This window comes from Camelus ferus, chromosome 10, assembly GCF_009834535.1.
Source record: "Camelus ferus isolate YT-003-E chromosome 10, BCGSAC_Cfer_1.0, whole genome shotgun sequence".
Lineage (NCBI taxonomy): Eukaryota > Metazoa > Chordata > Mammalia > Artiodactyla > Camelidae > Camelus > Camelus ferus.
The window spans coordinates 54,934,547-54,949,821 of NC_045705.1; the positions used below are offsets into that span (position 1 = coordinate 54,934,547).

At 57.3% G+C, this 15,275-nt stretch overlaps 1 protein-coding gene across 1 annotated transcript in view; it reads left to right on the forward strand.

The window, feature by feature from the left end:
* Positions 1 to 14,815, forward strand: part of DCHS1 (dachsous cadherin-related 1) — a 33,948-nt gene extending 19,133 nt beyond the window's left edge. Inside the window, exons 3-21 of the mRNA XM_032489151.1 lie at positions 1,757 to 1,945; positions 2,042 to 2,273; positions 2,402 to 2,638; positions 2,972 to 3,997; positions 4,223 to 4,416; positions 4,625 to 4,721; positions 4,823 to 4,980; positions 5,183 to 6,047; positions 6,139 to 6,378; positions 6,473 to 6,598; positions 7,250 to 7,459; positions 8,475 to 9,353; positions 9,474 to 9,587; positions 9,757 to 9,968; positions 10,062 to 10,216; positions 10,405 to 10,535; positions 10,651 to 10,934; positions 11,286 to 11,424; positions 11,740 to 14,815. Of these exons, the coding sequence (XP_032345042.1) occupies positions 1,757 to 1,945; positions 2,042 to 2,273; positions 2,402 to 2,638; positions 2,972 to 3,997; positions 4,223 to 4,416; positions 4,625 to 4,721; positions 4,823 to 4,980; positions 5,183 to 6,047; positions 6,139 to 6,378; positions 6,473 to 6,598; positions 7,250 to 7,459; positions 8,475 to 9,353; positions 9,474 to 9,587; positions 9,757 to 9,968; positions 10,062 to 10,216; positions 10,405 to 10,535; positions 10,651 to 10,934; positions 11,286 to 11,424; positions 11,740 to 14,351 (8,100 nt within the window). The 3' untranslated portion in view covers positions 14,352 to 14,815. The remainder of the gene's footprint in view (positions 1 to 1,756; positions 1,946 to 2,041; positions 2,274 to 2,401; positions 2,639 to 2,971; positions 3,998 to 4,222; positions 4,417 to 4,624; positions 4,722 to 4,822; positions 4,981 to 5,182; positions 6,048 to 6,138; positions 6,379 to 6,472; positions 6,599 to 7,249; positions 7,460 to 8,474; positions 9,354 to 9,473; positions 9,588 to 9,756; positions 9,969 to 10,061; positions 10,217 to 10,404; positions 10,536 to 10,650; positions 10,935 to 11,285; positions 11,425 to 11,739) is intronic.
* The last annotated feature ends 460 nt before the right edge of the window (positions 14,816 to 15,275 follow it).

The window sequence follows — 15,275 nt, forward strand, 5'->3', positions numbered from 1 at the left end:
TGCTGGAAATGGAGGCTGCACACTGGCAGTGCGCCTCTGTGCCCGGGCTGCCACATTTTCTGGCTAAGATTCACTTCTACCTTGGTCATTTCCAGTCAACGGTCCCTGCGTCTTTTGGGGTCACTTCCTGACAACTTCCCTTTTTCTTCCACTATTTACTGCTTTCTTCCGACAGCGAGTCAAAGGGCAAAGGTCTTTAACAGTTTCTGGAGATGGTGCCGCAGCTGTGCTGCAGCCGGCAGATTGATGCAGGCGGACGTTTGTCTCCTGGGATATCCGGGCCCACGGCCACAGAAAGGAGTTGGAGCAGGGGCTGTTTCCAGGGTTCAGCATGGCAGGGCCTTCGTGTCTCTCAGGAGGGTAAACAATGGCACAAATCACTTCTGTCAAGGGCCTGGACAACAATCAGAAGTCCTTGGCTAGGCTTCTCTCTGAGCCACATTTTCTGGCTAAGAAAGGGGAACTCTCCAGTTTCCTTTTACAGCATATCGTGACCCTGAGGCCCTTGTAGCCACAAAGAGTACTTTGTCATAGGCTGCAGCAGTCTGCACCAGCTAACCTACTACTGAGGGCTTAATGTGCACCCAATTTATAAAACTTAGTTTGAAAGAAGTTTTTGTTGTAAGGCAGAGCAATCCGAATGTCTGTTTACTTAGTGAACAAATATACACAGAGTACCTACTGTGTGCCTGGCCCTGTCCTAGGCTCAGGAGCGTTCAGAATGGGGTCTCCCGCTGATCTGGCTCAGAAATGTTCAAAGGCTCCTGACACTAGTGTCCACTCATTCAGCTTTTTCTGAACCAGTCTGGGGGATGCCTGAGAAGTCACCAGGAAAGCCTTCCCCTGTTTCTTAGTTTTGAGGACCCTCAGGACTTAGTGACCTTGAGATTGTCCTATAGATCTGCAGTTCTCCCTCTCTCATTTCCAGTGAGGTTGGCTTGAGAGATGAGCAGATGCTGAAGGTGCATGAGCCGCATCCATAAATCCATAGAGCAGACCGTGATCACTCCAGTGATCAGATCGGAGTTATCAGTCAGATCCCACTTCATGACCAAACGCAATAAAGAGTAGTCCTGTGACATCAGTCTCAGTAATTCCCTTGGTCAGCCAGTTCTCGGCTTGGAGTGAGTGTGGGATTCGGTGATGGTCATTAACTCCCTGTGACCCACCTGGAATTTGCAGTCACAAGCCCTCAGCACTCTTCTTTGTAAGTACAGTTGGTCCTCATCATTTGCAGATTCTGTATCTGTGAATTTGCCAACTCTCTAAAATTTATTTGTAACCCTTGAATCAGTGCTCATGGAGCTTTCACAGTCACTCCCGGACATGCGCAGAAGGATGGAAAATTCAAGTCTCTCGATGTGCACATTCCCGGCTGAGGTCGAACAAGGCAACGCTCTGCCTTCACGTTTCAACTCTCATAATGTAAACAAAGGTCCTTTTTGCGGTCTATTTAGTGCCACGTTTTTCACATTTTTGTGCTTTCTGTTTGGTAATTTTTTTTGTTTAAAATGGTCCCCAAGTGTAGTGTCAAGGTTATGTACTGACCACTTGACAAAAATGTTGTGATCAAAGACTCATAGGAGCTTAACACAGGTGGTGAGGTCTGGGCTGGGGTGGGATTTTGGCACAGGTCCTACTAGTCTCCTCTGTGCATCTACCATTCAGAGACTCTGGGCACCAACTCTAGTTGCCACTTAGCTCTGGATTTTCTGGCCAGAAAGATGGGGCATCACTCACACCAGCCTCTCTTCAGGTGACAGCCACAGATGCAGACAGTGGCCCATTTGGCCTCCTCTCCTATTCCTTGGGTGCCGGACTTGGGGCCTCAGGGCCTCCTCCATTCCGCATCGATGCCCACAGTGGCGACGTGTGCACAACCCGGACCCTGGACCGCGATCAGGGGCCTTCAAGCTTTGACTTCACAGTGACAGCTGTAGATGGGGTGAGTGGGCAGACTGTGGGAGGTTGGGGTGTTGGCTTAGGGCATTCACCAGGGTCATCCAAGCCCCACCTGACTTATGGCTGCATGTCTCACCAGGGAGGCCTCAAGTCCATGGTATATGTGAAGGTGTTTGTGTCAGATGAGAATGACAACCCGCCCCAGTTTTATCCACGGGAGTATGCTGCCAGCCTGAGTGCCCAGAGTACTCCAGGCACAGCTGTGCTGAGGGTGCGTGCCCATGACCCTGACCAGGGGCCCCATGGGCGACTCTCCTATCACATCCTGGCTGGCAATAGCCCACCACTCTTTGCCTTGGATGAGCACTCAGGTGAGGATCCTCCCATTCCCAGGGCTTGCCTCCCCACCTGCCTAAATGCAATCCTGCCTGCCCCCAACCCCAGCCTTCCAGCTCTGTTCTGTTTCCTAATACATCCTCACTTCTGTCCCTCCTCCCAGGGCTGTTGACAGTAGCCTGGCCCTTGGCCAGACGGGCCAACTCTGTGGTGCAGCTGGAGATCGGGGCACAGGATGGAGGTGGCCTGCAGGCAGAGCCCAGTGCCCGAGTCAACATCAGCATCGTGCCTGGAACTCCCCTGCCACCAGTATTTGAGCAACTACAGTATGTCTTTTCTGTGCCAGAAGATGTGGCACCAGGCACCAGTGTGGGCGTAGTCCAGGCACACAACCCCCCAGGTATCACTTATCATTATATCCACCCAGTGCCATACCCAGACACCCAAGCATAGCCGTCGCATATTCCTCATAGATAGTCCCAGTACAAAACACTCTGTTCTGGTCCTCACCACCTTCTTGGGTTGGGCGTGGTGTGGGCACTCTGCTTCATCCCCGGGTACGTGAGTGTCACCCTAGTGCCATGTAGCTTCTCTGCCAACACCTGCCCCTCTCCCTAATACTTTGAAAGGCCCAGTGTGGGCACTGCCTAGCCCTTTGGAGGATCAGAGTCTGGGCCCCAACTCAATAGGTGCCCCCTCATCTCTTTCCTGACTCTTCTCTCCTCTTCCCTAGGTCGCCTGGGGCCTGTGACCCTCGCCCTCTCAGGCGGGGATCCCCGAGGACTCTTCTCCCTAGATGGAGCCACAGGACTGTTACAAACGCTTCGCCCTCTGGACCGGGAGCTGCTGGGACCAGTGCTGGAGCTGGAGGTGCGGGCAGGCAGTGGTGTGCCTCCGGCTTTTGCTGTAGCTCGGGTGCGTGTGCTGCTGGATGATGTGAATGATAACTCCCCTGCCTTCCCTGCGCCTGAAGACACAGTGTTGCTGCCATCAAGCATGGCCCCAGGGACCCCCATCTATACTCTGCGGGCTTTGGACCCCGACTCAGGCATTAACGGTCGGGTCACCTTTACCCTGCTTGCTGGGGGTGGTGGGGCCTTCACTGTGGACCCCACCACAGGCCACGTACGGCTAATGGGACCTCTGGGGCCTCCAGGGGGGCCAGCCCATGAACTGGAGCTGGAAGCCCGGGATGGGGGCTCCCCACCCCGCACCAGCCACTTTCGACTGCGAGTGGTGGTACAGGACTTGGGGACCCGCGGGCTGGCTCCCCACTTCGACAGCCCTACCTACCGTGTGGACCTGCCCTCAGGCACCACCCCTGGAACTCAGGTCCTGCAAGTGCAGGCTCGAGCACCAGATGGGGGCCCTGTCACCTACCATCTTGCAGCAGATGGGCCCAGTAGCCCCTTTGGCCTGGAACCACATAGTGGGTGGCTATGGGTGCGAGCAGCACTGGACCGTGAGGCCCAGGAGTTGTACACACTGAAGGTAATGGCAGTGTCTGGGTCCAAAGCTGAGCTGGGGCAGCAGACAGCCACAGCCACCGTGAGGGTCAGCATCCTCAACCAGAATGACCACAGTCCCCGCTTGTCTGAGGAGCCCACCTTCCTGGCTGTGGCTGAGAACCAGCCCCCAGGGACCAGTGTGGGCCGGGTCTTTGCCACTGACCGAGATTCAGGACCCAATGGACGTCTGACCTACAGCCTGCGACAGCTGTCAGAAGACAGCAAGGCCTTCCGCATCCACCCGCAGACCGGTGAGCACTGGGACCCAAAATCTGAGACTCCATAGCCTCATCCTTAGACTAGTGAATACCCAGACAGGATCCCCAGAGCCCCGCCATGAGGACCAGGACCGAGCCTAGAGTTTTAACTCTGGCATTCCCTCCCACACTCCCAAACCCCAGCCTCTCAGCCACAGACCTCAGGCTCTGCATCCCTAACTACTCCATACATGATCTCTATCTATCCTGCACTCTCAGGAGAGGTGACCACACTGCAAACCCTGGACCGTGAAAAGCAGAGCAGCTACCAGCTCCTGGTGCAGGTGCAGGATGGGGGGAGCCCACCCCGGAGTACCACAGGCACAGTACACATTGCAGTCCTCGACCTCAATGACAACAGTCCCACCTTCCTGCAGGCTTCAGGGGCTGCTGGTGGGGGCCTCCCTATACAGGTACGTGAAGCTGCAGGACCCCGCCCTGAAGTGAGAGGGTGTGTGGGTCTCTGCCTAGAGCTGTAGGTGTAGGTATGAGCAATTGTACCTTGGAACAGGAGTGAGAGCAAAACAGGGGCTCTGCCTGCACATTGGTGAGGGGAACTCATCCTGAGTTGTCTCAAGAACAGAAAGCAGACCACTGTAGGTGAGTTGTATGTTCCCACAGGTACCAGATGGTGCGCCTCCAGGAACACTGGTGACGACTCTGCAGGCCAAGGATCCGGATGAGGGGGAGAATGGAACCATCCTGTACATGCTAACTGGTATGGGAGGTGGAGAGAAGGGAATTGATGGGTGATAACATGCCCTCATGACCTGTCCAGCTCTGGAACCCACGCCCTCCCTGTTCCCTGCCTGTCCCAAGGTCCCGGCTCAGAGCTCTTCTCTCTGCACCCTCACTCAGGGGAGCTGCTCACTGCAGCACCCCTGATCCGGGCGGAACGGCCTCATTATGTACTGACACTCAGTGCTCACGACCAAGGCAGCCCCCCTCGGAGCTCCAGCCTCCAGCTGCTGGTCCAGGTATGGCTGCCCTTCCTCCAGTCTGTCCACTTCTCCTTGGCCACCAATGTGGGCGCCCCTTCTCCAGAGCGCCATCTTCAGAAGTCCTTGAGCCCTCTAGTCAGGCTGTTCTGACCGCCCCTCCTGCTACGCAGCAGGCCAGCCCAGGTTCCCTTTTACATGGGTCCGCCTGATTCTGTCCTCCCTCCCGGGTCCACCACAGGTGCTTCCCTCAGCTCGCTCTGCTGAGCCTCCACCAGATACCTCAGAGCCAGACCCGGCGGCGCCTGTGCCCGTGGTGCTGACCGTGACAGCAACCGAGGGTCTTCGGCCCGGCTCCCTGTTGGGCTCCGTGGCGCCGCCAGAGTCGGCAGAGGTGGGCGCACTCACCTATACTCTGGTGGGCGGCGCCGACCCCGAGGGCACCTTCGCGCTGGATGCGGCCTCCGGGCGCTTGTACCTGGCGCGGCCCCTAGACTTCGAGGCGGGCCCGGCGTGGCGCGCGCTCACAGTGCGAGCCGAGGGGCCGGGAGGCGCGGGCGCGCGGCTGCTGCGGGTGCAGGTGCGCGTACAGGACGAGAATGAGCATGCGCCGGCCTTCGCGCGCGACCCTCTGGCGCTGGCGCTGCCGGAGAACCCCGAGCCCGGCGCCGCGCTGTACACTTTTCGCGCGTCCGACGCCGACGGCCCGGGCCCCAACAGCGACGTGCGCTACCGCCTGCTGCGCCAGGAGCCGCCCGTGCCTGCGCTTCGGCTGGACGCGCGCACCGGGGCGCTCAGCGCACCGCGAGGCCTGGACCGGGAGACCACACCTGCTCTGCTGCTGCTTGTGGAAGCCACCGACCGGCCCGCCAACGCCAGCCGCCGCCGCGCAGCGCGCGTTTCCGCGCGCGTCTTTGTCACGGATGAGAATGACAACGCTCCGGTCTTTGCCTCTCCCTCACGTGTGCGCCTCCCCGAGGATCAGCCGCCTGGGCCCGCGGCGCTGCATGTGGTAGCCCGGGACCCGGACCTGGGCGAGGCCGCACGCGTGTCCTATCGCCTGGCAGCTGGGGGGGACGGCTATTTCCGGCTACACCCCAGCACCGGTGAGTTGGGCCCAGAGGATGGGGGCGAGGACGGTGCTCATGCGGAGAGACTATTGAGGTTTCCTTCCAACCTTCCCGATCTCTCACCTAGGAGCGCTGTCCGTGGTGCGGTCCCTAGACCGCGAGCAGCGAGCTGAGTATGTGCTGACTGTGGTGGCCTCCGACCACGGCTCCCCGCCGCGCTCAGCCACGCAGCTCCTGACTGTCAGTGTCGCCGATGTCAACGATGAGGCACCCGCTTTCCAGCAGCAGGAGTACAGCGTCCTCTTGCGTGAGAACAGCCCTCCTGGCACATCTCTGCTCACTCTGCGGGCAACCGACCCTGACCTGGGTAAGACCTGGGGGGATGAGTTGAGACAGGGATAGACTGGAGTGAGAGATAGTCTGTTTACCCTCTGATCTTCCCCCACGCTGCTCCTCCTCAGGGGCCAATGGGCAAGTGACTTATGGAGGCGTCTCTGGCGAAAGCTTCTCCCTGGACCCAGACACTGGAGTTCTTACAACTCTTCAGGCCCTGGATCGGGAGGAGCAGGAGGAGATCAACCTGACAGGTACACATTGATAGGACCCCAAAAGCTAGAGGTGCTGTAAACACCAGTGTTACATGGGCAGAACCCCCAAAGTACCTTCAAGAAGCTTCCACCTATTACAGCACAGCTTCTGTTACAGTTTTGAATCTTTGGGGGGAGTCAAGAATTTGGCAGAGTGCAAGGTGAACTGACTTCTAGGCTGTCACCACTGTGATCACAGTAACTCTTAAATGCATAATGTCACGGCTCGGCCCTCTAGGAATCCCTCAGATTATGCTGTAGCCATTTAACAGAGGGGCATATTAATACTGAGTACTAGAAAGATTAAATGAATTGCTCAACCTAACATAGCTTGGAAATGGCAGTCAAATCAATGACTTGATCCCAGATCTTTTGTTACCTCATTTAGTGCCTTTTCTGTGACACCGCCACTAATCCAAGCTACATCATGCATGCACCAAGTATGGGAGATGAGAAGAAAAAAACATCTTCTGACACAAGTATATGTATGTGTGCCTGTACATATGTAGGCACCTGTGTGCTTATAGGGTGTGGAGAGATGGACATATTCTGATTTTTGTGTGCACCTGGTAAACACATGTGACCACTATGTGGTGTGGTTTCCTCTGTGGGATGGGAGTAAGCTAGATCTCAGATTTTGCTTCCCAACAGTGTATGCCCGAGATGGGGGCTTGCCTCCACTGTTGACCCATGTGACAGTGCGAGTGGCTGTGGAGGACGAGAATGACCATGCTCCAACCTTTGGGAGTGCCCATCTCTCCCTGGAGGTGCCTGAGGGCCAGGACCCCCAGACCCTTACCACGCTGCGGGCCTCTGACCCAGACGTGGGAGTCAATGGGCAGCTGCAGTACCGCATCCTGGGTGAGAACCTTCCCACACTCGTTTGCCCAGGTCCACTCCCTGTTGGCCTGTTAGACCCACTGCGCCTGGGTCTCCTCTGTCTTCTCTTTACATTTTCCTCTTTTTCTTTCATGCATATATCTGTCTCTGAGTGTCTCTTTCTGTGCCCCTCCAGTTCTTGATCTCCTTTTCGTCTTTTTTTTATCTTCCTGTTTCTTTTCTTTTTCTTTCTTGCTTGTTTCTTCCTATAGAGCAGTAGTTCTAAAGCTTTTTAGTCTCAGGAACTCAACATTCTTAACTTTTTAGAACTGTAAAGAACTTTGGCTTACATGACATCAATATTTATTAATAAGATAAAATGTGATATAATAATGTAATAAATACGTTATATATATATTACATACAATATATCAATATTTACCATATTAGATGTTAAACCTGAGAAAGACTTTAAATATCATTGCAGAACAAGCCAATGAAGTGAACTGCTTGTTTATGCATAGGCCCAAGGAAATTTTGGGATTTCAACTCACAATTTAATTTGTTGGACTGTAATGAGGTTGCAAAGATTATAGCAGGTGTAACTGAAGGCAAGCCAGCAAAAACTAAATGAATCTCTGAAAACAATGCATATTTATGCTCTAAACTGTCTACCCAGAGTATTCTAAGAAACATAAGAATGCATAAGCACACATTCCATTAACCATCCAAGGAATGATGTCATCATATGTCATCTGGACTCCATGATACATTTGTGAGTTAATGAGAATGAAAAAGTCAAATAATGTCAGTATTGCTACGAAAATATTTTTGATCTTATGTACTCCTGGAAAGGGTCTCAGGGGAATCCCTGGGGTCCCCAGACCACATTCTGAGACAAGTAGTATCTTTCTTTACCTTCCGTGTTCCTCTTTGTTTCTCTGCCTTTCTCACACTTTTCCTCTTTTCTTTCTCTTTCTCTGTCTCTCTCTTTACTGTTGCCTGTAAATCAACCCCACTCCCATGTTTGTTTATGTGTGCATGCCCTTCTCTGCAGATGGGGACCCCTCAGGAGCCTTTGTCCTAGACCAAGCTTCTGGGGAGTTTGGCACCATGAGGCCACTAGACCGGGAGGTGGAGCCAGCATTCCAGCTGCAGATAGAAGCCCGGGATGGAGGCCAGCCAGCCCTCAGTGCCACTCTGCTTGTGACAGTGACAGTGCTGGATGCCAATGACCATGCCCCAGCCTTCCCTGTGCCTGCTTACTCTGTGGAGGTGCCTGAGGATGCTCCTCCAGGGACCCTGCTGCTGCAGCTACAGGCTCACGATCCTGATGCTGGGGCCAATGGCCGCGTGACCTACTACCTGGGTGCAGGGGCAGCAGGAGCCTTCCTGCTGGAGCCCAGCTCTGGGGAATTGCGCACAGCCGCAGCCCTGGACAGAGAACAGTGTCCCAGTTATGCCTTTACTGTGAACGCAGTGGATGGTGCAGCTGCTGGGCCCCTAAGCACCACAGTGCCTGTCACCATCACCGTGCGTGATGTCAATGACCACGCACCCACCTTTCCCACCAGTCCCCTGAGGCTGCGCCTGCCCCGCCCAGGCTCTAGCCTCAGCACCCCAACCCTGGCTCTGGCCACTTTGCGAGCTGAAGACCGTGATGCTGGTGCCAATGCCTCCATCCTATACCGGCTGGCAGGCACACCACCTCCTGGCACCACTGTGGACTCTTACACTGGTGAAATTCGTGTGGCCCGATCCCCTGTATCCCTGGGCCCCAGAGATCGTGTCCTCTTCATCGTGGCCACCGACCTTGGCCGTCCAGCTCGCTCTGCCACAGGTGTGGTCATTGTTGGGCTGCAGGGGGAGTCTGAGCGTGGACCCCGCTTTCCCCGGGCTAGTAGTGAAGCCATGCTCCGTGAGAATGCACCCCCAGGTGGGTCCCCAGTCATGTCTCCCAGCTTTGTATCCCTGGATGGGCTGGGGTTACTCACTAAAAATGGTCCCCAGACTCCGTCAGTCTAGCACTCACAGTCTGATACAATCCTCTCTGCAGGGACTCCCATTGTCTCCCCTAAGGCTGTCCATGCGGGAGGCTCAAGTGGACCCATCACCTACAGCATCCTCAGTGGGAATGAGAAAGGGACATTCTCCATCCAGCCTAGTACAGGTAAGGGGCAGGAGCAGGGGGCTCTGTGAGGGGACAGGCTTCTGGGGAGCTTCTCTTTGGGCTCAAGGAGACTCTGGTTGGGGAGAGGCTGCCCCTGAGTAAAGGGCCTCAGAGAGGGAGGCTCTAGGGCAAGGGAGGGGTTGTCAGTGATGCATTCTGCCTCCCCCAGGAGCCATGACAGTTCGCTCAGCCGAGGGGCTGGACTTTGAGGCAAGCCCACGGCTGCGACTGGTGCTGCAGGCGGAGAGTGGAGGAGCCTTTGCTTTCTCCGTGCTGACCCTAACCCTGCAAGATGCCAATGACAATGCTCCCCGCTTCCTGCGGCCCCACTACGTGGCCTTTCTGCCCGAGTCCAGGCCTTTGGAGGGACCCCTGCTGCAGGTGTGGGATGTGATGGGAAGATGGGGGACAGGGCTGGCTGGGCAGACTTTGTCTGTGGCCAGCCTAGTGCCAGCAGCCTCCTCCTCCCACCAGGTGGAGGCAGATGACCTGGATCAAGGCCCCAGTGGACAGATCTCCTACAGTCTGGCTGCATCCCAACCAGCTCGGGGATTGTTCCATGTAGACTCAGCCACGGGCACTATCACTACCACAGCTATCCTGGACCGTGAGATCTGGGCCGAAACACGGTGAGGCTTGGCTCTGCAGACCCTGAGACCCCACCCTGGGTCTATCCAGTTTCAGGTCCTGCACTGAATCCCCCTCAATCCCTAGACCACATCCTGAGTCCCCCACCCACTAGCCTGTCCTGAGTCCTCTTATCCCTGCCCAGGGTTCTCCCATGAGGTCCCACCACCTGACTGTGCTCTATGTCCAGGCTTGTACTGATGGCCACAGACAGAGGAAGCCCAGCCCTGGTGGGCTCAGCTACCCTGACAGTGATGGTCATCGACACCAATGACAACAGCCCCACCATTCCCCAGCCCTGGGAGCTCCGAGTGTCAGAAGGTGAGGGCCCGGCAAAGTGAGAGGTACAAAGGGTGGTAGAGTGGTACAGTTTCCCACTCTGGGGCTCCAGGACTGTCTGGGACCCTGCCAAACACACTTGTGCTGTGTATTGCAGATGCGCTATTGGGCTCAGAGATTGCACAGGTAACAGGGAATGACGTGGACTCAGGACCAGTGCTGTGGTATGTGCTGAGCCCATCTGGACCCCAGGATCCCTTCAGTGTAGGCCGCTATGGAGGCCGCCTCTCCCTCACGGGCCCCCTGGATTTCGAGCAGCGTGACCGCTACCACCTGCAGCTGTTGGCACATGACGGGCCTCATGAAGGCCGTGCCAACCTCACGGTGCTTGTGGAGGATGTCAATGACAATGCACCTGCCTTCTCCCAGAGCCTCTACCAGGTACCAGTGCCCCTGGATGTCTCCCCCCGGGCCAGGATTGTTCAGACAGGCAGAAAGTGATGAGGCTAGAAGGGTCTGGGGAGGGCTGGATGTTGGAACTGATCTGGGGGTGCAGCTCTGAGGACAGAAGGGTCCCATCTCAACCCAGCCTTCCAAGCCCTGAAACTGTGTCCAGGTTCATCCTGAGCCCAGAAATGGGAGAAGGTGGACAACACACATACTAAAGGGTATGGACTCCAAGCTGGAATGGATGCCAAGTAGAGCTCTTGGGACCAAGCTCCAGAACATGGGCTGAGTGAGCAGCAGGGCATCTGGGAAACTTGGCCATAAACACTTGTCCTCACCCCTCAGGTGATGCTGCTTGAGCACACACCCCCAGGCAGTGCCATTCTCTCCGTCTCTGCCACTGACCGGGACTCAGGTGTCAATGGTCACGTCTCCTACCACCTGGCTTCCCCTGCTGAGGGCTTCAGTGTTGACCCCAACAACGGTGCGTCCTTCCCTTATGCTGGAGTGTGTTCGGCTGTATTTTGGCCTTATTCGTAAAATTTCTTGCCTAAACTCTTGACTCCTGGATCTCTGACCCAGGGAGGACATTTTCCCCCTTTGTCTCTATGTTAAACACAGTCCTGACTGTGTGTCTAGAGGCCACTCCCTGAAGCCTGGAGGCCATTCCATCATCTCCCAACATACCAGGAGTTGGGAGTCTGACTTCCAACGCCAATTCCTAGTCCCCGAAGGGTCCCTCTGCTCACCCACAGCCTCTGCTGACTATATATTTCTCTCCATTCCCTTCTCATCTCAGGGACCTTGTTCACAACAGTGGGAACATTGGCCTTGGGTCATGAAGGGCCAGGAGTGGTGGATGTGGTGCTGGAAGCACGAGATCATGGGATGCCGAGCCGGACAGCACAAGCCACAGTGCATGTGCAGCTGCAGGACCAGAATGACCATGCCCCGAGCTTCACACTGCCACACTACCGTGTGGCTGTGACTGAGGATCTGGCCCCTGGTTCCACCCTGCTCACCCTGGAGGCCACAGATGCTGATGGAAGTCGCACCCACACCACTGTGGACTACAGCATTGTCAGTGGCAACCGGGGCCGAGTCTTCCAGCTGGAACCCCGGCTGGCTGAGGCTGGGGAGAGTGGTGGACTAGGCCCCCAGGCACTGGGCTGCCTGGTGTTGCTTGAGCCTCTAGACTTTGAAAGCCTAACCCAGTACAATCTAACTGTGGCTGCAGCTGACCGGGGGCAGCCACCTCGCAGCTCAACTGTGCCGGTCACCGTCACCGTGCTGGATGTCAATGACAACCCACCTGTCTTCACCCGCTCATCCTACCGCGTGGCAGTACCCGAGGACACGCCCATTGGAGCCGAGCTGCTGCAGGTGGAGGCCTCTGACGCTGACCCAGGCCCTCACGGCCTGGTGCGTTTCACCCTCAGCTCAGGCGACCCTTTGGGGCTCTTTGAGCTGGATGAAAGCTCGGGCGACTTGCGACTGGCCCGCCCCTTGGACTGTGAGACCCAGGCTCGACATCAGCTTGTCGTGCAGGCTGCCGACCCTGCCGGGGCACACTTTGCTCTGGCACCAGTGACCATCGAGGTCCAGGATGTGAATGACCATGGCCCGGCTTTCCCGTTGAGCTTGCTCAGCACCAGCCTCGTGGAGAACCAGCCTCCAGGCACTCTTGTGACCACGCTGCATGCTATTGATGGGGACGCTGGGGCTTTCGGGAGGCTCCACTACAGCCTGCTGGAGGCTGGGCCAGGGCCTGAGGGTCATGAGGCGTTTGCACTGAACAGCTCAACAGGGGAGTTGAGGGCACGAGTGGCCTTTGACTACGAGCACACAGGAAGCTTCCAGTTGCTGGTGGGTGCTACCGATGCTGGGAATCTGTCAGCCTCAGTCACCGTGTCAGTGCTGGTGACTGGCGAGGATGAGTATGATCCAGTATTTCTGGCTCCAGCTTTCCACTTCCAAGTGCCAGAAGGTGCCAGGCGTGGCCACAGCCTGGGTAACGTGCAGGCCACAGATGAGGATGGAGGTGCTGATGGCCTGGTGCTCTATTCCCTTGCCACCTCTTCCCCCTATTTTGGTATCAACCAGACTACAGGTGCCCTATACCTGCGGGTGGACAGCCGGGCACCAGGCAGTGGAACGGGCACCTCTGGGAGTGGGGGCCGGACCCGGCGAGAGGCACCACGGGAGCTGAGGCTGGAGGTGGTGGCACGGGGGCCTCTGCCTGGTTCCCGGAGTGCCACGGTGCCTGTGACTGTGGACATCACCCACACTGCGCTGGGCCTGGCACCTGACCTCAACCTGCTATTGGTGGGGGCTGTGGCGGCCTCCCTGGGAGTCGTGGTGGTGCTTGCACTGGCAGCCCTGGTGCTCGGGCTGGTGCGGGCCCGTAACCGCAAGGCTGAGGCAGCGCCTGGCCCGATGTCACAGGCAGCACCCCTGGCCAGTGGCTCCCTGCAGAAGCTGGGCCGAGAGCCCCCCAGCCCACCGCCCTCAGAGCACCTGTATCACCAGACTCTCCCCAGCTACGGTGGGCCAGGAGCTGGAGGACCCTACCCCCGTGGTGGCTCCCTAGACCCTTCACACTCAAGTGGCCGAGGCTCAGCAGAGGCTGCAGAGGATGACGAGATCCGCATGATCAACGAGTTCCCGCGTGTGGCCAGTGTGGCCTCCTCGCTGGCTGCCCGTGGCCCGGACTCCGGCATCCAGCAGGATGCAGATGGACTGAGTGACACATCCTGCGAGCCACCTGCCCCTGACACCTGGTATAAGGGCCGCAAGGCAGGGCTGCTGCTGCCGGGCACAGGAGCCACTCTGTACCGAGAAGAGGGCCCCCCAGCCACTGCCACAGCCTTCTTGGGCGGCTGTGGGCTAAGCCCCGCACCCACTGGGGACTATGGCTTTCCAGCAGATGGCAAGCCATGTGTGGCAGGTGCGCTGACGGCCATTGTGGCCGGTGAGGAGGAGCTCCGTGGCAGCTATAACTGGGACTACCTGCTGAGCTGGTGCCCTCAGTTCCAGCCGCTGGCCAGCGTCTTCACAGAGATCGCCCGGCTCAAGGATGAAGCTCGGCCGTGTCCCCCGGCTCCCCGTATTGACCCACCACCCCTCATCACTGCTGTGGCCCACCCAGGAGCCAAGTCTGTGCCCCCCAAGCCGGCCAGCACGGCTGCAACTCGGGCCATCTTCCCACCGGCCTCTCACCGCTCCCCAATCAGCCACGAGGGTTCCCTGTCCTCAGCTGCCATGTCCCCCAGCTTCTCCCCCTCACTGTCTCCTCTGGCTGCTCGCTCACCTGTTGTCTCACCATTTGGGGTGGCCCAGGGCCCCTCAGCCTCAGCACTCAGTGCAGAGTCCGGCCTGGAGCCACCCGATGACACAGAGCTGCACATCTAGCTGTGGCCCAGGCTGGGCCCCGACCTGGGATGCGCACAGTGTCCTCAATGCAGGCCCCATCTGAGCCTGCCCTGGGCAGCCTCAGACCACGATTGGCCACAGGGGAGGCCGGCTCCCCATCCCAAAGTCCTCCAGCGGGGGCGGGTCTCATGTCTTACCCTGGCCCTGTCAGAGTACCAGCATCACGAGGCCCTATTGGGCACTGACCTGTGGCCAGGTCCAATGTGGGGAGGAAGATGAAGGAGGCAGCAGCCCTGGGGTCTCCTCAGTGAGGGTTTCTTGCCCTGTGCCAGCACCCTGAGATGGAGCTGAGACTTTATTTATTGGGGGGTAGGGGGATGGGGGCAGTCCCTCCAATCTGTTTGGGCCCAGCTCCTTTGGGTTCCAATGACACCCCTGCCCCTGCCCAGAACCAAGTGCCAATTCTCACTCTGGAGCCTTAATAAACTGCAGTTTGTATCCAGTGTCCAGCTCTCTTCTGTGGGGGGCCATAGGAATGGGGGGAGGGGTGACAGGAGGGCACTTGGCACATTGTGGACACCTCAGGAGGCACAGGAGGGTGCTGGACATAGGGGCATCTAGGGTGGGGGTAGGTGGGGATGGCACTGACAGCCCGGGCCTAGCCTGAGGCTGACTATCACTTCTCTCTGCAGTCGCCCTTTCCCTCCAGCATGGACAGGAGGCCAGGAGAAGGCAGACAGCAGGGGCTTGTGGCAATGAACTAGAGAGAGACTAGAGAGAGACTGGCAGGGTGGGGAGAGATCTTGGAGATGACCAGCCTCTAGGTTTGAGGCTCTTCAAGGAGGTGGGGGTGGATACAAGAGCAGCCAAGTGGTTTACTCGTTTTTCTTGGGGCCACTATATATCCTCATGTTATAAGAACTCACATTTGTTGAGCCTTTGCCATATGGGGCCCTTTACTGA